The sequence below is a fragment of the Hyaena hyaena genome, unplaced genomic scaffold (genome assembly GCF_003009895.1).
Source record: "Hyaena hyaena isolate Hyena2069 unplaced genomic scaffold, ASM300989v1 scaffold_1144, whole genome shotgun sequence".
In the NCBI taxonomy this organism is placed as follows: Eukaryota; Metazoa; Chordata; class Mammalia; order Carnivora; family Hyaenidae; genus Hyaena; species Hyaena hyaena.
Genome location: NW_024081779.1, coordinates 97,337 through 120,440, shown reverse-complemented (window position 1 = coordinate 120,440; position 23,104 = coordinate 97,337). Strand labels below are relative to the sequence as shown.

The following is a 23,104-nucleotide window of genomic DNA, read 5'->3' as shown; positions in this document are numbered from 1 at the left end:
AACTGCCTATAATAGTTGCTTTTTATGACTGAGGCAAAGCTAAATTTTCACTCGGCCTCTGTATGATTTGTATTGAATCATAAATTTCTGAGAATGAGTTTTACAATTACATTCATTCCACAAGATAGTTATAGAAAAAGGAACATTAGCACCAGCTAAAATGTGCTTCTATTTCTGCTTACACAGGCATTTCTAAATTCTTTTTTTTAGGTATTTAATTTTTGTTTCAGTTTTCAGGAAATTGATGAGTTTATTATTTAAGTGAGTATAAACTGTCTGTAGTCAGCAGACAAAATTAAGGCAGGAAAAGATATTTGGGGCAGGTAAGGGTAGAGCAGAGCACACTGGTCCTTCGAGGAAGGTTCAGAGGCAAAGGCGGCTCTCTTCCATGCTGTGGTGTAATTCTCCAGGCTACAGACACACAAACACAACACACAGAATGTGAGCTTTTATGTCTGTCTCTAAAACAGCGAGGGAGATAACAGCATGCTGCTTGAGTCAGAGGTAATGGAACTTTATTTTCCTCTCTCTTCTGCACTGCAAACCTCACTAAAACATTCATTTGTTTCCATTACAGACCCAGCTATCTATCTAATAGGCAGCACAGCATCTTATCAAGGGCTTGATTGCGAAGTGTGGTGTTCCAAAGTATGAATCACATGCCTATCAAATGGAGAAGAATTACTCTAAGGTCATTTTTGTTCACTCGCTAGTCAGCAACATGGTGTCTAGTAGCTTAATATATATACATTAAAAAAAAAACAAAAAAAAAAACAAAGCTTACTAGTTTACCCATTCTCACCTGCATCAACCTTTAAGTTTCTATCTCATCATCCTTAAAGGTCAGACCTGTCTTCTGTGTTACTCACAGTTGGATGTCCAATCATAAAAACTCATACTTTCTTTTATTACTATCAAAACAACACAAAGTCCTGAGTATTAGTGCTTAGTTGTCTCAAAACTGCATTTGAGGGGTGCCTGGGTGGTTAAGACGGTTAAGCGTCTGACTTCAGCTCAGGTCATGATCTCACAGTTCGTCGGTTCGAGCCCCTGTCGGGCTCTGTGCTGACAGCTAGCTCAGAGCCTGGAGCCTATTTCAGATTCTGTGTCTCCCTCTCTCTCTGACCCTCCCCTGCTCACACTGTCTCTCTCTTTCTGAGAGAGCTCAGAAATAAATAAAACATTAAAAAAAACCTGTATTTGAATAGAAAGTCTTTCCCTTAAATTTGACAAGATAAAAATCCATTTGCCTTCTTGACTATCGTTAACTTTTGCTCGATTACTTTAATCCTGTTCTAGCTTACAGTTACTGGACTCTTTTCATATAACAGATATTGAGCCATGCACTTGATGGCATGAAAGCAAAGGAACGTCATAAGCTAAAGATACATTCTTAACATCCTTCCATTCCCTATCTCCACCATCACACCTTATAGAAAATCTGGAAGGAGACAACATAAGACAGCTCCTATATTAAAAGAGGGGTTTCACACTTAATCTCTACATAAACTAGTGCCAGCCTGGGGTAAGAAAGAAGTTGCTGTGGGAAAAACTGGAGGGAACATACTCTGAGTCATTTCCTAGCCAATTGTTGCTGTGTGGAAATGTAGGGCAAGTGAGGTAGGGTTTCCGATTTCTCCAGGGGCAATACAAATCCGTGTTTTTATTTAAAACCCTCTGATATCTAAATGCTGACAACATATCCATTTTACACACACACACACACACACACACACACATTAGTGTGATGTCTGATTTAAAGACTGCCCCTTACTGAACTGACAAGTAGAGTTGGAGCTTCATATAAAGTAAGACAATGAGACAGACGTCTGCCTGAAGAAGGCTGTGCGACTGGGCTCAAGACAACAAAACATAGTGAGGCCTTTATCTGGAACTCCAGCTAGACAAGGGAGCTTGCGTACACATGACCGGGAAGCAAACACTAGGGAGAAAGGGAGGGGATGGGGAGACTCCGTGGGTTTGGAAAGACACACGGAATGCACAGGCCTTTCCCCTTGGGGAGGGACAAAAAAGCTCTTTGGTCTCGAAGCATCAGAGCAGGGAGTCGGGATTTGGGTTGATATAGGCAAGACCAACATCTCGGTGACATCTCAGGGGTGGAGGGGAAGAAGGGCTTCAAGGAGAAAGCGCATCCCGAAAGATCAAATAGATTGTCTAAGGACAATGCAATTTCTAGGGGCAGGGACAGCATTGGAACAGGTTTCTGTATCTAAAATTACTTCCTCTAAATAGATCCTTCTACCTTGCTACTTTATTTGTTTGTTTGTTTGTTTTTACCCACAGCATTTGTTATAGGAACATTATAAAGGGAAAGCGGTTCAGTCTGCCATCTTCTTACACTGTGAAAAGTAAAAAGAAACTAAAACATCAGGAGGTTTTATGTGTGACATAACTAAAACATAAAATACATCCACAAATGCAAATGTTGATACAATTTTATATTTCATGTATTTAAAATACAGGGTAATGCTATAATGTAAAATCATCTGTATCTCTGTTTTCTTTAGAATTATTTCCTGAGAGTCTATAATCAACATTTTATGTCACCTGGTTTTTCTCAACCTTGTATCATAAATTTATTGAATAGATTTTACTTAAATAAAAATATATAACTATATGAATATATAATGTATATGTATACATGTCATACATATATATATATTTCTACTGGCAGAACTATAAAGTTTTTTGGATGTAATATATTATATAAACACATGTCCAACATTGTCACACACAGAGCAATAGTCATAAAAGCAAAATACTTCATATCAAAGGTAAATGTTTCACTGTTCAGTTCTTCTGGCTTTCTCTTACTCTCTTGAATTATTTTTTTCCATAAATTCTACAAGCTCAGCAATTGTTCGTCTTTAAATAATTTCAGGATGATTATCATGAATGAAAAATCATTACAGCTTAAATAAGAGAAAAAGGAAATTTCTTGAAGGAAATTTTAAAAATGAATTAAGGGTGCCATTTAAACCTATACCAAATTGGCAATGCTGATTTATTAGGTATACATTCTTCTGCAGAAATGGTGGATGTTATACTAAGGTACATTAAGTTTAAATTCTTAAATGGTAAAAACAGATTAGAAAGTGATTTTACTTAATAAACAATGGGGTTTTTTAATAGTGACCTCCTCTAAAATAAAAGGTATTCAAACAAGAAAATGGATAGAATAGATGGTCTTGCAGGTAGGATATGCATTCTCTGTGATTTCCCCGTCACCATATAGAAGGATTATATGACTTTCTTTTTAATTGTGTTGTCTGAAATTGAGGACTACCCTATCCCTCTTATGAGCTAAAGAAAATAACTGAATTTGCAAAAGATACAGGAAGAATCATATCCTTCTCTAGTTTGTATCTAAAGTAATAATAAATTCAAAATACAACTGGAAAAAATAATGTAATAAATTCAAAATACAAAAGAGAAACACAAATCAGAGGAAATGCAACTTCTAAACTATGATCATATACTAGGAAAGAGCATCAGGACTGTAAGATATCTGATTTCAAATCCCTAATGTTTTTGGAATGAAATCTTCTTTGTGAATAGATAAGTTCCTTCGTACATTATCCAGGATCCCAGATTTTAGGTCTACATCTACTGTAATGAAACAAACAATAATCACTATTCAGTAGTAACTAAAAATACCATAAAGGCGAGCCTGGGTGGCCCAGTCGGTTAAATATCCAACTCTAGATTTTGGCTCAGGTCAGGATCTCATGGTTCATAAGATGGAGCCCTGTGTCATGCTGTGTGCTGACATCACAGAGCTGTTTGTGATTCTCTCTACCCCTTTCTCTGCACCCCCCTCGTATATACACCCTCTTTCTCTTATTAATTTTATTTTTTAAAAAATTTAAATATTTATTTATTTTTGAGAGAGAGAGAGAGAGAGAGAGAGATCATGAGTGGGAGGGGGCAGAGAGAGAGGGAGACAGAATTGGAAGCAGGCTCCACGCTCTAAGCTGTTAGCACAGAGCCTGCTGTAGGGCTTGAACTCACGAACTGTGAGAGCATGAACTGAATCCAAGTTGGATGCTTAGCCGACTGACCACCCAGGTGCCCCACTTATTTATTTATGAATAAACTTAAAAAAACTATAAAAATAACAAAGAATATGGGTTCTAGGTCACAGCTGGTTATTAACAGAATAGGAAATGGAAATGTGATTTTCCAAAGTCTATTTGTCTAAGAAAGGGTGCATGTTTTATTTTTATCTTTTTTACCTATGTATAATCTCTTTTCATTTTTTAAAAAGTTAATAAAGTAAATGAGGTAAATGCTACGGAAAGACAAACCATTCTTACCTGTGGTGTCAAGGGGGCAGAACTACAGTATAATACTGACCAGCCAGGAAAGACCATAGAGGATATCAAAGTGAGTGAAACAGTTCAGGCATTTCTTGAAAAGAAAGTTTGGAGGGAGACAGTCTGGGACAGTGATTAGGAATACAGGTTCTGGAGTCATATAACCTTGGATGAATCTTTGTTTCATAATGTTGGGAAAGTTACTGAACCTCTCTGGGTGTTTTAGGTTCCCTCTCTATAAATGATAAAAGTGACTACTGCTTGTTTTTTGTGAGAATTCTAGGAGATAAATGTTAAGCACTTAGGTTACTGCCTGGTATATATGAAGAGCTCAATAAATGCTAGATTTTATCAAATTAAGGAATTGTTATTAAAAGCGAATGGGACTTCTGGTTGTGGCTGTCCAACTGGTAAAAGACCATTTCTCCTACTGAGATTAAGCTGGAAAGATAAATAACATATGGGAAGCGCCTGTCAGAGGTATCAGGTAGCTATCAAAGAACAAAGACTTAAAAGGCCAAGATTCCAGAGAAAGGAAATCACAGAAGTGACTGCAATCCCACTTTCCTGTCAAGGCGTCTGGCAATTTACAAGCAAGATTTAGCAACAGAAACTGAACAAAACTTCAGATGGTCTCATGGAGCTGAGGAAAACACAGGGTTCAGGGTCACTAACACAAAAGGTTCCGTAGTAAATGCCCAGGCCTGGGTGGAGATTCCTGAAGGACTACTTTCTAAAAGTAAGTGCTAACCCGAAATATAGCAGTCTTTATGAGGACTAGTGCTCAACTTTCAAAGAGCTTAGTCCTGACAGTATTAATCTGTTCGGGATTAAGGAGGGCACTTGTGTTGAGCACTGTGTATTATATGTACGCGATGAATCACTAAATCCTATTCTTGAAACCAATATTAGAGTATATGTTAATTAACTAGAATTTAAATAAAAATTTGGAAAAAATAGAAATGTTTGACAATTAAAAAAAAAGTAATCTGTTCCATCCTACCTGTCAAACAAACAATGTTAATGCTCACTGGAGGAAGAAAACATCATCCACCACCTCAATGTATTTCTATAGTAGTTTGTAAGTCACACCTAACATTCAATCAAACATATAGCATAAAAGGAGACATGACTGAATAGACACTTCTCCAAAGAAGAAATCCAGATGGCTGACAGACACATGAAAAAATGCCCAACATTACTCATCAGTGAAGAAATACAAATCAAAACCACAATGAGATACCACCTCACACCTGTCAGAATGGCTAACATTAACAACTCAAGCAACAACAGATGTTGGCGAGGATGCAGAGAAAGAGGATCTCTTTTGCACTGCTGGTGGGAATGCAAATTGGTGCAGCCACTCTGGAAAACAGTATGGAGGTTCCTCAAAAAATTAAAAATAGAACTACCCTACAACCCAGCAATTGCTCTGCCAGGTATTTATCCAAGGGATAGAGGAGTGCTGTCTTGAAGGGGCACATGCACCCCAATGTTTATAGCAGCAGCATCAACAATAGCCAAAGTATGGAAAGAGCCCAAATGCCGATCAACGGATGAATGGATAAAAAAGATGTGGTATACACACACACACACACACACACACACACACACACACACACACACACACACACAGTGGAGTACTACTCAGCAATCAAAAAGAATGAAATCTTGCCATTTGCAACTACGTGGATGGGACTAGAAGGTTTTATGCTACGTGAAATTAGAGAAAGACAAATATCATGACTTCATTCATATGAGGAATATAAGATACAAAACAGATGAACATAAGGGAAGGGAAACAAAAATAATATAAAAACACGGAAGAGGACAAAACGTAAAAGACTCTTAAATATGGAGAACAAACAGAGGTTTGCTGGAGGGGTTGTGGGAGGGGGAATGGGCTAAACGGGTAAGGGGCATTAAGGAATCTACTCCTGAAATCATTGTTGTACTAGATGCTAACTAATTTGGATGTAAATTTAAAAATAATTAATTAATAGAAAAGGGGGGGGAGGAGACATGACAAGTGAATAAGAATGTAGAAATAAAGAAAAAAAAATACAGCTGATAGAAAGAGACCCAAAGGCAATCTAGATATAAGTTATCAGCCATGAACTTTAAAGGAACTGTTATTAATACATTAAGTCAATAGATGACACCATGGTTAATTTATCAGGTAATTAAATCTATGCACAAGAAACAAATGGATACTGTGAAATTGGAAAATGCATTAAAGTGAACAGCTGGTAATCTTACAGGAAATTAAGAAAAAGACAATATGTTTTTTGTGCTTTGGCTTTATCCCAAGTAAACTATTTCTTTGAAGTTAACTAAAATAAACAGCTGTGTAACAATAGGAGACTGTGTAAACAATAACTTAAAACAGAATTGTAAATCTTTGGTTCAAGAATACAGAGTTACAATTTCAGGAGAAATAACTTACTTATTCAAAGGAATCCATGCTTCTACTATTTCTCTCACCAGGATGGCTAAGAGAACACTGTGACTTTGGTGAAGGAACACTGAATGCCATGAGCAAATCTGTGTTCACTCTTATTTTGAACAGTAGTAGTATTTCTCAATCATATTACAAGCAAGATTATTGTAAGTGCAAATGTATGTTCTCATTTGTTGACTATTATTGATCTAGTTTGCACGTGAAAGATTATGATGTTGGAAAAATGACCATATGTGGAACACGATGGAGTTGAAGGTCATCTGACTGGTTAGGATGGGCAGTTGACACATTAACAGTTAACACAGGAAACATAATTAGCTACTGACATAAATCACTTGAGGGAAATATAGATGGAATTTATGTCAATAAGTTTATTTAACACATTGTTAATTTCACTCTGATTTAAACAAATCCTCTATTGATAGTTTCTGTAGAAATCAGATATTTTCTTCTCATTCACATGAAATGAAATGAATAAATAAAATAAAATAAAATAAAACAAAGTTGGCCTTAACCAGTTAGTAGCAACTTATTGTAGAAAGAATTGTATTTACTTCCCTATCTATAACGCTGATTCTGCAAATTTAAGCAGGACAGGAACACAAAATTATACTCTTATTATATCCTTATGATTTTGTTAGCAATATAACTTAACTCAGAATATTAACTTTGTGAGATTGCGATTGTGTCATATTTTGGAGTCAGGAAAAAAAGATTCTTAAACACCAATCATTAACCAATATTTTCTAAAAAACAGATGAGAAATAGACTTGTGAATTGCTTTACATAATCTCCTTGGGAAAGGAAACAATGTTGAGGTATTTTCAGATTACCAAATTAGAGCCTTTAGTCCTGAATTTGTCCTTAACTAGTTCTGTGTCCATAAGCATGCCATTTAACCTTTCTGACTCAGTCTGCTTAGCTATAAAATAAAGATAATTGTGTATGGTCTAATTCCTCAATTAAGCCACACAGATTTATTAATACTTTTATGTGTCAGTGCCTTTATGAATATTAAGAATATAGGACATTGTTGAAAAATTGAAAACTATACAGTATGGGAAAGCATTTTGTCAAGGATAATACATTGTGCAAACAACTGTTTTATGGTATTGTGGTCGTAAATGTTTTTCTAGAAGTGTGAAGGAGCATCTAGCTTTCTCTCAGATGCAAGGGAACCCTTACTGTGACAAATTTTACAAATAGAAATTCTCATCACCAAAATGAAATGCATGATAATTATCAGAAAAAAATAAAGTAGAATATGAAATAGAAAATTGCTTTTTAACCAGGACAGAGAAAGAACAACAAAGCAAATAATAAAGTAATGACTTCTTTAGAACTCTGAGTTCAGAAGGACTAATATTCAGTAGGATAACAGTCTGGGAATACAAAGAAAGTGTTAAAATTGCCTACCGGTATAATATTACCCATGACGAAACAGGAAAGTCATAGTGGAAAATTCTTCTTTGATTAAAATAAAGAAAAGAATGCATTTTAAAAAATACCAAACCCCCTGCAAAGAAGGAATAGGAAAAATGAACTGCTACTCTGCTATGTGAGACACCCATTGAGAAAGTATAAATAAAGATGGCAATTTTGATAATAAAGATTAGACAGAGACCACAGTACAAACACAAATCTCTGCTTCAAATTGCCTACAGTTAGTGAGATTTAAGTCCCTAGACTTACTGACTCGGCATCTCTCCAGAAACTTTCCCACCGCTGGTTAAAACAGTTGAAAACTAACATCCCATAATGTCACTCTGCAGTTCCAGAATGACACTAGATTATAATGAAAACTAGAAATGAAGGAGTCCCTTTGAACAATATTCTCTCAGCTTCTGAGAAGGTGATATAAAAATATAATGGCCAATACATATACAATACATATATATATATGTTAAACTATGATATCAAAATGTAGCTCTGGATAAAGAAGCACCAAGCAGATCAGATCCTATATCATATTCCACATGGAAGAATTCTTCGAAAGAGTGGAAATATTTTAAATGATTATAAGATTTTCAAAAGTTGACTTATATAATTGATATAAAACTATTCCTCACATTTTTAAAATGATATGACATCTTTTTTTTAATGATTTTTATTTATTTTGAGAGAGAGAGACAACATGAGTAGGGAAGGGTCAGAGAGAGAGGGAGACAGAATCCTAAACAGGCTCCAGGCTCTGAGCTAGCTGTCAGCACAGAGCCTGACACTGGGCTTGAACCCATGAACTGTGAGATGGTGACCTGAGCCAAAGTCGGACGCTTAACCGACTGAGTCACCCAGGCACCCCTACCTATCCCTCACTTTATAGAAAAGATGTATTTCAGAAGACTTGACCAAAGTGAGTAATTGTTAAATTGTCCTTTTAATAGCCAGGGATTCATTTGCTAAGAAAAAATAACTCTTCAAATAAGATACTGAGTCTGTATTATTATAAATATCCATCAACCAATGGGTTAATAATTGCCCATCATTACTTCACATTGTCAAAATTCCTCCTTTTAGGAGTGACTACCTAAAATACCACACTACTGTTCCTGGAATTTTATTCTAATATTCTTTGTTTTCTTTCCTAAGAGTTTAGGTTCTCTATTAGTCCTTAATTGTATTGTTAATAGAGTTCTTAAACTTAACATACTATTATTCTAATTTAGACATTCTGTAAATTTAAGGCCGTAATTTAATAAATTTCCATTCTTTACTTTGTGAATTTGGTAAAATCAAACAAACCATACGTTTGAATTCCATTATTCTTTCTGTCACTTAGAACTCTAATTAATTTTTCCTCTCAGGTTGAAATAAATACTGGCCAAAGGATTATGGGTCCTGATTGCTTCAGTATTGGGTCATTGAACCACACAAGCTTTCATGTATAATAATACCTTTGGAATTAGAACCAAAACATGTCACAGAAATTGACAAACAAAAACAAACAAAACATAGATATAAGTAATAAGATTTAGATTATTTCCAAGTTGGAAATATTTTTTCATAGAGGTATTTTGTTATAATACCACTAGGATATAATTGTTCCATAATTTTATGAAATTCATCGATCATAATTCAGAATATAAAACATAACCCAAAGAATTAACAATCAGTGCAACCTAGTATATTAAAAAAATGTTTGTATGAAGCAAAACAAACCAAGACATGAGAAAATTATCTGAGGTTCATGACTGTAAAATGTCTCTTTCTTGACACTTGGAGAAAAAGATAGAGGTCAAGTTCAAAGGGAAAGAAAATCATCAATATATTACTTACTTCTTTGTATCCAAAGATGATGCGTCCATCCATGAGGAGGGTTGCCTGGAATGTGAAGCTTCCCAGGTTGTAATTATCCTGGAGATGGACGTGGTCCCACTGGACAACAAGTGCGGTGCCTATAAACCCCATTGAAGCAGAAGAAACACATTGGTAAAAATATACCAATCAGTTCTGGTGAGAGACTTCACAAAACCATGCATATAGTCTTCAAATCTAGTATTTGTGCTACTTGAATTTTTTACGGATAATTGGAATTCTTTATTGAAATTGTTTTTGGGATATTTTTAAACAATTGAGTTCTCTAAATATTTAGTAAAATCTAATCTCATACTGAGGTTAATATTAAGCCCAGTATGAGGGAATTTTGCCTTAGGAAGTCCATTAATGTTAATGGGTACTGTCTGCTTAAATTTCTATGAGCCACTTTCAAAATGCAGCCCAAGTGGATTAAATGAACTTCAAATACATTTGACAAAAGAAAAAAAAAAAAAAAACGAACACATTTAGGAAAGCTAGAGTCACTTATAAAAGACCTGAAAATGTCTCTTCCTTACTTAGAATTATATTTTTCCATGCTGAAAAAAAATTCCTTCAACACTAATGGGAATTTTTTCCTCTGGTTCACGATGCCTGTATTTCTGTCTTTGTATTGGTTCAAAGAGGTTACAAGGTAGCTTAAAGTGCCCTAGGCAAAGATTTCTAAAGCCCCCTTTAAGTTCATGTACACTGGGATGACTGAGTATTTAGTGTTATGTATCATATTCTGATGAGTCAATCCACCAGTATTTACTATAAAACTATTAACACAAAAAATAAACTGAAACACACTTTAATAGCCACCAACGAGAATTCATAGTTTTGTTTTAACTGACATTGTTTATTTTCTTTTCTTTTTTTCTTCCTAAAGGAAAACAAATGAGGAGCTAAGGCTTTTGCTTAGCTCTAAGTATTGGATTTTTTGTTTGGTTAAGAAAAATCATGTTTACATTCTGTAAAAAACTATTTTACAGAAATGAAAAATGTTTTACAGAAAATGAAATTCACAGAACCAAGAGATAAGCTTATCTCTCAGGTCAGTAAACATCTGATTAAACAGGGAAAAAAAGGAAAACCAAGATTGTATGACAGAGAGCTGGTGGGTTAGTAAAGATGTGGAGGTGCTAGGAGAGTAGTGAGCCCAGGGAGTGCCCTGGTATGTGAGCTCCATACCCTGTGCACTTCACCCATCCGACTGCTCATGAGTTAATTCCTGTACCTGATGATCAATGTAAAACAGAATACAGTCTTCATTGTGTTTTTGAGTTCAACTTACTGCTGAAAGCTTTTAACCAAGATGTGGTGAATAGAGGCTTCAGAATTTCCCTCCTCCCTTGGAACACACCCAATGAGTAGCTACACAAGAACCATTTCCTTTGAGAGAAATCTAAAGCTGAATAACTGCTGTAATTTAGGCAACTGAGAATATACCCACATTGAAACTGCATGCATCTGGGTTCAGTTTTCCTCTCTGGTGCCCAAAGGAGCCAGTGGGCACTTTCCCCAACTTCTGCCTTTTTGCTCATTCTGACTACGAAATCAGGTCACCAATATCCTTCTGGAAAAGAGCTTGCATACGTGTCAGGCACCCGGTTTTTGTGGCTGCAGCCTGAGAGACAGGCTTCTAGGACATCCTAGTTCTTAGAGACAACTGGGTTTGCATTACAAGTCCCACAGTATGGTGGCAAACAAAGAAGCAACAGGTGTGCCCCTGAGTACTTACCATGGCTATCCTCCCCCCACCCCCACTCCACTTACCCCTAGGGCTCAGCAGAGAGGGAGCAGGGAAAAATGCTTATCTCCTAGTCTTTCCCTGGAAGGGGTGTGGCTACATACTTTATAAGCTGTAGCATGATGGTCCAGCTTCTACTTAGTTCATCTAAGTGCTGACTGTTATTCTCCCATAGTCAAAGAGGACCAGTGAGCACTTCCTCCACATTGGTCTCTGGCTAACTCCAACAATGAAACAAAGTTTCCTGTATCTATTTTGAAAGAATTTGTCTATATATCTAGTGTCCCCACTTTTCCAGCTGTCATCCAAGCTTAAACACCCGAATCACCTTGCTCTGATAGCCAATTTACTTGAAGATATTTATAAGTCCTAGAAGATGATAGCAACTACACAGTTTCTAAATGGGTGAAGGAGCACCCCCTTATGACTATATATCCAAGTTTGGTATGGAAAGACCAGGCAAAAAAGACCTAAAAATGTTAATAGTGTGGTTCAGCAGCAGACTAGGTCAAGTAGAAGAAACGATTAATGCACTTAAAGACAGGGCAGTGGAAATCATCCAGTTAGAGAAGAAAAAAGAATGACAGAGTAAAGAAAGCTTAAGAAATATATATGACACCATCAAATAGACTGACATTGATATTATAAGAATCCCAGAAGGAGATTATAAGAATCCTAGAAGGAGAAGAGAGAAATAAAGAGAAAGAAAACTTGTTAAAAAAAATGGCTAAAAACCTTTCTAATCTGGAGAAATAAACAGATACCCAAATCCAGGAAGATCCAAAACCTAATCACATCAGTCAAAGTAGACTAACATTCGGAAATACTATGATTAAATGATAGAAGTTGAAAGCAGATAAAGAATCTTAAAAGTAGCAAGAGAAAAGGAAACTACTACTTACAAGGGAACCCCCATAAGACAATGAGATTTTTTAGCAGAAACCTTGCAGGGTAGAGTGGGTAGAATGAAATATTCAAGTGCTGAAAGAAAGAAAAACCTGGTAACCAAGAGTACTCTACCAAAAAGAGCTGTCCTTCAGAACTGGCAGAGAAAGGGAGTTTTCCAGACAAGCAAAAACTAAAGGGGTTCATCACCACTAGACATCCTTATATTAAAGAGAGATCTTCAGGCTGAAATGCAAGGATACTAATAACTAATAGGAATTATATGAAAATATAAAACTCACTGGGATAAAGATAAACATATAGTTAAATACTCTAATATTGTAATGGTGATGGGTAAATCACTTACAGCTCATGTATAAAGGTTAAAAGACAAAGGTATAAAAATAACTGTAATGATTTATTAATGGATACACAATTTAAAAAGTTGTGAATTGTGACATCAAAAACAAAATGTGGTGGAAGGTGTAAAAATATAGAGCTGTGGTATGTGTTTGAGTTAGTCATTATTGGTCTAAAACAGATTGTATAAGATGTTTTATGTACGTCTTAAGATGGCACCCACAAAACAAAAACCTAAAGTAGACACACAGAAGATAAAGTAAAAGGAATCTAAGCAAACAAATACAGAAAATGATCAAATCACAAAGGAAAAGAGCAAGGGAGAAAGAAAGGGAAAAAAAATGAACAAAAATCAGTGAGAAAACAGCTACAAAAATGACAATGATAAACCCAGAAATATCAGTAGTTACTTTTAATGTAGATGGACTTAAATTCTACAGTCACAAGACACAGGGTAAAAAAAGAAAAAGAGTGGCTGAAGAGATAAAAAAGAATAAGAATAAAAAAGACCCTATTATATATACTGCTTATAAGACATATATTTCAGTGTTAAGGACACACATAGACTGAAAGTGTAATGATTGAAGATAACATCAGTATACATGCAAATGGAAACCAAAAGAAAGCTGGGGTAGACAGATTTGTATCAGACATTATAGACTTTAAGCCAAAACCTGTTACAAGAGGCAAAAGAGGTCATTACATAATGGTAAATGGGTCAATTCATCAAGAGGATATAATAACTGTAAAAATTTATGTACGTACATCAGAGCAGCTAAATATATAAAGTAAATATTAACAGATCTGAAGGGAGAAGTAAACAGTAATGCATTAATAGTAGGGAACTTCATATCTCACTTTCAACAATGGATAGATCATCCAGTCAGAAAATCAATAAGGAAACAACAGACTTCAACTTTCTGTTAGACCAGATACACTAATGGAAATATACAGAATACATCATCCAGTAGTAGCAGAATATACATTCTACTCAAGTACATATAGAATATTCTCCAGGATAGATCATATGTTTGGCCACAGGACAAATCTAAACAAATTTACAAAGATTGAAATTATTTTATGCATGTATTTTCAGCAAAAGTATGAAAACTAAAAATTAAGAGCAGAAGGAAAACTAGAAAATTCACAAATATATGGAGGTTAAAATACATCTTTCTGAATAGCCAATGAGTCAAAGAAGAAATCAAAAGGGAATTTTAAAAATATCTTGAACCACATAAAAATGGGAACACAACATATCCAAATTTATGCAGCAAAAGCAGTTCTAAGAGGAAAATGTGTAGCCATATATGCTTACTTTAAGAAAAAAGAAAGATCATCAAAAACAATCTAACTTTACACCTTAAGGAACTAAACAGAAAAGCAAACCAAACCCAGTTAGTAGAAGGAAATGACTAAGATCACAGCAGTAATAAATGAAATGGAGACTAAAAAGAAAATAGAAAAGATCAATGAAACAAAGAATTATTTTTTAAAGATAAAAAAGTTGACAAAATTTTAGCTAGATTAAGAAAAAAGAGAAAGACTCAAATAAAACAATTAGAAATGAAATTGGAGACATGACTCCTGATAATACAGAAGTCTGAAGGATTATAAGAAACTACTATGAATAATTATACTCCAACATATTGGATAACTTAGAAGAAATACATAAATTCCTAGAAACATACCATTAATCAACTGACTCAAGAAGGAATAGAAAACTTGAACAGACCAATTACTAGTAAGGAGATCGAATCAGGAATTAGGGGAGAAAAAAAAAAAAGAGAGAAGTCCAGGATCAGACAAATTCACTGAGGAGTTCTAGCAAACATGAAAAAAAAATTTTTTTTAGCAATCCTTATCAAATTCTTCCAAAAAGTAGAATAGAAAACACTTCAAAATTTATTTTACAAGGCCAATGTTACCTTTATACCAAAGCCAGATGAGGACACTCTAAGAAAGGAAACTTACAGGCCAGTATTCCTGATGAACATAGATGCAAAAATCCTCAACAAAATATTAGCAAACCAAATTCAACAGTACATTAAAATGATCATACACCATGATCTAGTTGGTTTTGTTCCTGGGATGCAAGGGTAATTCAACATACAAATATCAAGCAATGTGATGCAAAAAGTAATGAAATGAAGGATAAAAATTCTATAATTATCTGAATAGATGCATAAAAAGCATTTGACAAAATTCAACATTCTTTCATGATAAAAACATTTGACAAATTGGTTATAGATAGAATGTATCTTAACATAACAAGGTCCATTTACGACAAGTTCATAGCTAACAGAACTCTTAAGGGTGAAAAGTGAAAAGCTTTTCCTCTAGGATCAGGAGAAAGACAAGGATGCCCATTCTCACTATGTTTATCCAATTCAGCACTGGAAATACTAGCCAGAGAAATTAGGCAAGGAAAGGAAATAATGGGAATCCAAAATGGAAAAAAAGAAGTAAAATGTCTCTGTTTGCAGATGACATATTATAAATAGAAAACCCTAAAGACTCCACCAAAAAATTGTAGACATAATAAACATGTTTAGTAAAGTTGTGAGCTACAAAATCAATTTATAAATATCAATTGATTTTCTATAGACTGACAAAAAACTTTCAGTAAGAGAAATTAAGAAAAGAAACCCACTTATAAGGGCTTCAGAAACAATAAAATACTTCAGAATAAATTTAAACAAGACTATGCAAGATCTGCATGTTGAAAACCAGAAGATATTGATGATAGAAACTGAGGAGAAACAAAAATCGTGTAAAAATGTTCCATAATCATGAACTGGAAAAATTAGTATTGTTAAAATATCATACCACCCAAACCAATCTACAGATTCAATGCGATCCTTACAAAAATTCTAATGCCATTTTTCACAGATATAAAACATAATCCTAAAATTTGTACAGAAACACAAGAGACTCCAAATTGCTAAGCAAGTCTGAAGAAGAAAAACAAAACTGGCAGCATCGCACTTTCTGGTTTCAAAGCATTACAAAGCTTTAGTGATCAAAACAGTATGGTATCGGCATAAAAACAGACACACAGATTAGGGGCATACAATAGAGAGCCTGGAAATAAACCTGTTCTTGTGTGGTCCATTAATTTTCAGAAAAGAAGCCAAGAATATTCAATAGGGAAAGGATAGTCTCTTCAATAAATTGTGCTGGGAAGGGTTGCCTGGGTGGCTCAGTCAGTTAAGCATCTGATTTCAGCTCAGGTCATGATCTCACTGTTTGTAAGTTTGGGCCCTGCATCAGGCCCTGTGCTGACAGCTCGGAGCCTGCAGCCTGCTATGGATTCAGTGTCTCTCTCTCTGCCCTTCCCCTGCTCACACACTCTCTCTCTGTCTGCCTCAAAAATTAATAAACATTAAAAAAATTATGCTGAGAAAAGTGGATAGGCACATACAAAAAGTGAAACTGAACCCCTAAATCAATATACACAAAAACCAACTCAAAATGACTTGAAACCACAGAATGTCTAGAAGAAAATACAGAGGGTAAGCTCCTTGTTTCAGTAATGATTTTTTTTTTTTTTTGGATTTGACACCAAAAGCAAAGGCAGCCAGAGCAAAAATATCAAGTGGGTCCTCATCAAACAAAAAATCTCTGTACAGTAAAAGAAACCAACAGAATGAAAAGGCAGCCTATGGAATGGGAAAGAAAAAATATTTTCAGGTTAACATCCAAAATGCACAAGGAACTCACATAACTAAATAGCAAACAAACAAAAAATGGGAAAAATAACTAGATAGCCATTTTTCTAAAGATGATATACAAATGTCCAGCTAGGTATATGAAAGGGTGCTCAACACCAGTCACGAGGGAAATACAAATCAAAAGCACAGTGAGATATCACCTCATACCCATTACCATCAAAAAGACAAGAGATAACAAATGCTGGAGAGGGTGTGGAGAATAGGAAGACCATGTAGTCTGTGGGAAATGTAAATTGGCACAGCTACTATGGAAAACAGTATACAGTTACCTGAAGAACCTAAAATTAGGACTATAGTACCGTCTAGTAGTCTTACTACAGGGTATATACCAAAGGGAACAAAACCACTTTTCAGTGATATCTGTACTCTCTTGTTCATTGTAGCATTATTCATAATGGCCAAATATGGATTGGCCAACCCAAGTGTTCATCTACAGATGAGTGGAGATGTGCACACCCTCCACCCCCACACACAGTGAATATTATTCAGCCTTAAAAAAGAGTGGTGCCTTTGTAATAATTTGGAGGACATTATGCAAAGTGAAATAAGCCAAAGAGAGAAAAAGAAAGTCTGCATAGTATCTCTTAAGTGTGGAATCTAAAAATAAAACATAGTTGAACTCATAGAAATACATTTTAGACTATTGGTTGCCAGGAGTCAGGGGATGAAGAAAATAGCAAGAGGTTGGTAAAAGTGTACAAACTTTCATATACACTGCAGATAAGGTCTAAGGATCTGATACATGACATGGTGACTATAGTGTCTAATACTGTATTGTATAACTGAAATTTTCTGAGAGTAAAACTTGTGTTCTCACCAAAAGAATAAAAAAAGGTAAATATGTGAGATGATGGAGGTGTTAATTAATTTCCCAGTGGGATTCCTGTTGCCAAGTATACATATATCAAATCATCACCTTGTACACTTTCAATATAGCAATGTATTTGTTTCCTTGAGGTAAACATTTAGATGCCAAAAAATTTTCTTTCTGAATTTTATCTGGGTGCTTTTACTCATACATGTACCCATGTTATACGTGAAAACTCAAATCTCTTCTTTATATAAGCATCTATGTATCTATACATACCAGTTTTTAAACATCTTTTTTTAAAATGTTTTATTTTAATTTTGAGAGAGAAAGAGACAGAGTGTGAACAGGGGAGGGACACAGAGAGAGGGAGACACAGAATCCAAAGCAGGCTCCAGGCTCTGAGTTGCCAGTACAGAGCCTGATGCAGGGCTTGAACTCACAGACTGCAAGATGGTAACCTGAGCTGAAGTCGGCCACTTAATGGACTGAGCCACTCAGACACCTCCATCAGTTTTAAATATTAGAAATGCAAGAGGACAATAATAGGCAGGAAGTTTTCCATAAACATAGAAGTAAAGGGGGTTCTGATCAGGAAATGCCCACTAACAGTATCTTTTATCCTTCATGAATGTTGGCAACTCTCAAGGTCTGGTCTCCTCTTTATTCATTAATTTCTATTAGGCACTTAGATGGTAGAGAGAAAGCATCGAATTAGAGGGCAGAAGACATAGCCTCTGTCCTGCCTCTACAACTTCTTGCAGGGCCTTGGACCCAACCTGTAAGAGCCTGTTTGTTCTCCTACAACGTGGTGGGGGAGGGCAGAGTAGTTCCTGCTTTCTAGGGATTTCTGCATTAAATACATGAAAATATGGTTACCTCAAATTTTGTGCCAAATAAATGTCCATGTAAATGGAGTAATTAAATGTCTTTAATGTAAATTCTGCTGAAGATATTCTTATTTATTTATTTACTTACTTGAGAGAGAGAGCGAGAGCATATGTGTGAGTGGGGGAGGGGCACAAGGAGAGTGAGAGAATCTCAGGCAGGCTACGTGCTCAGTATGGAGCCCAGTGCAGGGTTTGATCCCATGACCTGGTATCACAACCTGAGCCCAAATCAAGAGTTTAACACTCAACCAACTGAGCCACCCAGACATTCCAATACATTCTTTTTTTAAAAAATATTTATTTTTGGGGGGGAGAGTGAAAGTGAGGGAGGGGCAAAGAGACGGAGACAGAGGATCCGAAGCAGGCTCTAAGCTGACAGGCTGCCAGCAGTGAGCCCGATGTAGGGCTCGAGCCCAGGAACCCTGAGATGGTGAAGTCGGATCATGAAGCCGAAGTCGGATGCTCAACCGTCTGAGCCATCCAGGTGCCATGAAGATATTCTTAATATATGATGAGTAGCAGGCTTTTTAAAATAACAATAAGTTTGCAAGCAAGTTTTTTATTTCAAGTAGTACCATTATAGCTCCCGCAACATTTATTAACTTAAATGGTTCTATATACATACTGAGTAGTTCATACATAATTGAAAGATTATTTAAGTGTAGATGTTATTAAATTTAAAGCTAAATATTTCTGTTAAAGTTTCCTCTTTAATTAAAAGTTACTGAGGGGGACCTGGGTGGCTCAGTATGTTAAACATCCAGCTCTCTGTTTCAGCTCAGGTCATGATCTCAGGGTTTTCCCACATCAGACTCTGTGCTGACAGTGCAGAGCCCATGTGGGATTCTTTCTGTCCTTCTCTCTCTCTGTTCCTTCCCCATTCACACTTTCTCTGTCTCTCAAAATAAATAAATAAACTTAAAAAAGTTTTAAAAAGTTACTGAAATCTAAAACTCTATGATCTAAAGGATGGTGGGAGTGGCTTTTGGAGACAAAATCTTCTATTGCTCCAAGTAGCCCCCAACTCACCTACTGTTCTCTAGGTAGTGCCTAAATAGGAGGAATTGGGTAAGTAAACCAGGGAGGCACTTTCCGTGGACAATTATGATGTAAAAATATCTACTGTGAAAAGAAAACCATGGGTTGAAGAATGAAATTTACATTTCTAAGGAGCTGAGTTAGTGTGGTTCATTTCCTGGCCCATGACTGACAACCCTACACCATTTCTTTCATGATGGGCACAAGATCTAGTGATGCTTTTCCTTATCTGGAAGATGAAGGTGTCACTTAAGTTCATACATCAGACCACATGTTGGTACCCTGTCCTACATGCTTATTGGAGAGACTTACTTATGTCATTATGCGTTATGCTTTTTATGTTAATATTATGAAAACTCGGTCATCAGAATACTGCCCCCATGAGTGCATGTCTCTAACATCATCTAGTAAGTGACAGAGCTTAGAAAATAATCAACTTTCTGGGGCGCCTGGGTGGCTCAGTCGGTTAAGCGTCCGATTTCGGCTCAGGTCGTGATCTCACGGTTCGCAGGTTCAAGCCCCGCTTTGGGCTCTGTGCTGACAGCTAGCTCAGAGCCTGGAGCCTGTTTCGGATTCTGTGTCTTCCTCTCTCTCTGACCTTCCCCTGTTCATGCTGTCTCTCTCTCTCTCTCTCTCTCTCTTAGAAATAAATAAATAACTTAAAAAAAATAATCAACTTTCATCAAATCATTTCCTGTTTACTAAGTTAATTCTGGCTGGAAGGTCATGGAATAAGTTTCAGATAAGTGTCTGGTTATAGTTTTGCCTCAAGTATCTTTATAATCTACTTGGAAATCCTTATCTTTGGCACCTCATTTTTTAAAGGGAGGATAGAGTTTGATTGCTCTCAAAATAATAGGAGAAGATAATTATTATGGCTAAAATTCAGAGTTTTTCATGCTTTTCAAATTGTTTGAAATGTGTTTCTCAGAGTATATATCTAACTATGTTTAGTTTCCTTCTTTGTTTGCTGTTTTCACCTGTAAAATGGCTTTACCACACTGGTTAGAAGATTGCTTTTAGCAAAATGATCACATTTCCCCAACGTTACTGTCACTATTAAGTCTATACTACCCACTAGTAAATTTCTTCCTTTTTCAGTATGAGTAGAAATAACTCGGTTCACACCAAATAGTTCCATAATTTTAAAAGATGAAATTGTAATTTGGGCAAATAAATACTACTTTTGTATTATGGAGTACAGAAATTTCTATCTTTGATTTTCCAAAACAAACTTTTCTTTTCCCATTTTCTCTACTAAAGTTATAACCTACCATAAGATACAGACATGAAATCCATTTATCTGAAGGTCTTCAGAACCTTAAATTCCTTACTTAGATTTGAATAGCATTTAGTGACATAGTTCAGGTTTTCTCTATTTTATATGTCTCCAAATAATAAATAGTAGGGATAGATTGTCACTATACTTGATAAATACTTGTAGGCTCTACTTCCTATTTTAAAGTCAGGAGAATTTGATTTTCATAGGTGTATTTTAACTATCCACTATGTAGTTTTTAAAAGGTGTGTTGATCTTATGTATATATCATTCATAGGTTTAAAAATTTAATATTGAAGTATTATGCCACTTGGCTCTATTTGAAGATAACAAATTACCCTTATTTAGTTTTTTCAATAGTAAGGACTTACTGAAAATAGCATTAAATAAATGTATTTGCTTTGTTCAAGAAGTCGTTGGCAGCAACTCATTTATTGTAGTGCCTAAGAGGTGTTAATAAAGAATTGTTGAACAAACAAATGAATGGATAAATGACTGACATTTGACCATACACTTCAATCTACATATTAACAGTTATACTATAATATTTGTCAACTCAAGGCATTTGCATCAAGCAATTTACAATTCAGCTTACCAGAAAAACTCCAGGTCATAAAATATTAATATGAATCTGTTGATCTATGTTTAAAACTACACATTCAGTAAAGAACAGGCTAACCAATACATACCATTATCAAAATATCTGACTGTTGAATTTCTGGATACACTGGGATCAAAATTTGCCATTAAAGGTGCTATGTACTGTGTGGCTGTTAGCATTCGATGTACAACTTCTCCAGTGTATATGAAACCTGTAATTGGAAAAAAAATAGGAACTATGTTAAGGAAAAGCCTAGATAAAATTTTAATTTAAACACCTCCAACTCCATTGTGGTCATATTTTGAAAATAAAATATCAAAATAACTAAAAAAGGAATATAACTATGTCTTAACATCTGATCAACAACATTCTGGATTAAGGAGCAAAGTCTCATATGATTTTGTGTACCTTGCAGACTGATAAATCAGAAATCTAGAATATGTACAATTTTAGCTGTAAGAAAAGTGACTGTGGACTGTGGAAGAGGTCATTAGGCTAAAAAGGTCATACAGTAGGGTATGTAATTCAAATATTCAATCTGCCATTATTAATCCCTCATTATTTTAACACTACCTGAACATGCAAGTCCTTGTCATAAATGAATGCATTTTCATGATGTTTAATTGCATTTTCACAAAGTTTAATTGCATTTCTTCTACTGTAATCTCAGTTTAGGACATTTTAGAAACCACACATGCATATCTTTAATACTAATATGCAGAAAACGTTCCAAACCTTTTTGTCAAAATTGAAAGAATGTTAAGCACCCATGGAAAAATTTGCACATTTCTCAGTTATTATAATACACTCTATAAAGAAGAAAAGGATTATATGTTACAGATAAAATGGTAAAACACAGATAATACACAAATGCCTCTTTCTTTTGAAAGTTATCAATGGCAGCCTATTCTAGTGGTTGGATAATAAGAAAGAATTAACTACGAAGAACTTTGTATTGAATTAACTTTCAATAGCTCCTATGTTAGAACTCTGCCCACTTCCAATTATTCACATTGGCTTTATTTACTTTGTGTATTATCCATGACAAATTGTTAATCCTATGCTGGCTTCTTGCCTCCAAGGTCTTTAGATTCCTGAAAGGAGAGTCAGCTCAGGGAATGATAACTAATTTAATATTAATCTAAGAAATGCACAATTAAGAACATATATATATGTAAAGGCAAACACACACACACACACACACACAATATTACAAAATAAAACCCAAAGTATTTGTGATAATGCAATTGTAATGTTTAGCCAATCACAAGTTAACCAGATATCTGAGACTACTATAGATCATTTTTCTATTTTCATAAGAATTAATGAAATAACGGGGTGCCTGGGTCGCTCAGTCGGCTAAATGCCTGACTTCAGCTCAGGTCATGATCTCAGGGTTCGTGGGTTCGAGCCCTGCATCAGGCCCTGTGCTTATAGCTCAGAGCCTGGAGCCTGCTTTGGATGCTGTTTCCCTCTCTGCCCCTCCCCTGCTCATGCTCTGTCTCTCAAAACTGAATAAACACTAAAAAAATTGTTTTAAAAGAATTAATGAAATAAAACAAGCAAGATTTAAAAAAAAATCCATAAAATTGTGTAGAATTGACACTTCTAAAAAAGTGTTAAAGCTTTTGTTATCTCATTTCATGGTCTGAATAAAACTTTCA

General features: G+C 35.3%; 1 protein-coding gene across 1 annotated transcript in view; it reads right to left on the bottom strand.

Moving 5' to 3' along the window:
- Positions 1-23,104, bottom strand: part of LOC120224264 (plexin domain-containing protein 2-like) — a 234,382-nt gene that overhangs the window by 116,528 nt on the left and 94,750 nt on the right. The window contains exons 6-7 of the mRNA XM_039222500.1: positions 21,529-21,651; positions 10,075-10,193 (exon numbers count right to left, since the gene is read on the bottom strand). Coding sequence (XP_039078431.1) covers positions 10,075-10,193; positions 21,529-21,651 — 242 coding nt within the window. The remainder of the gene's footprint in view (positions 1-10,074; positions 10,194-21,528; positions 21,652-23,104) is intronic.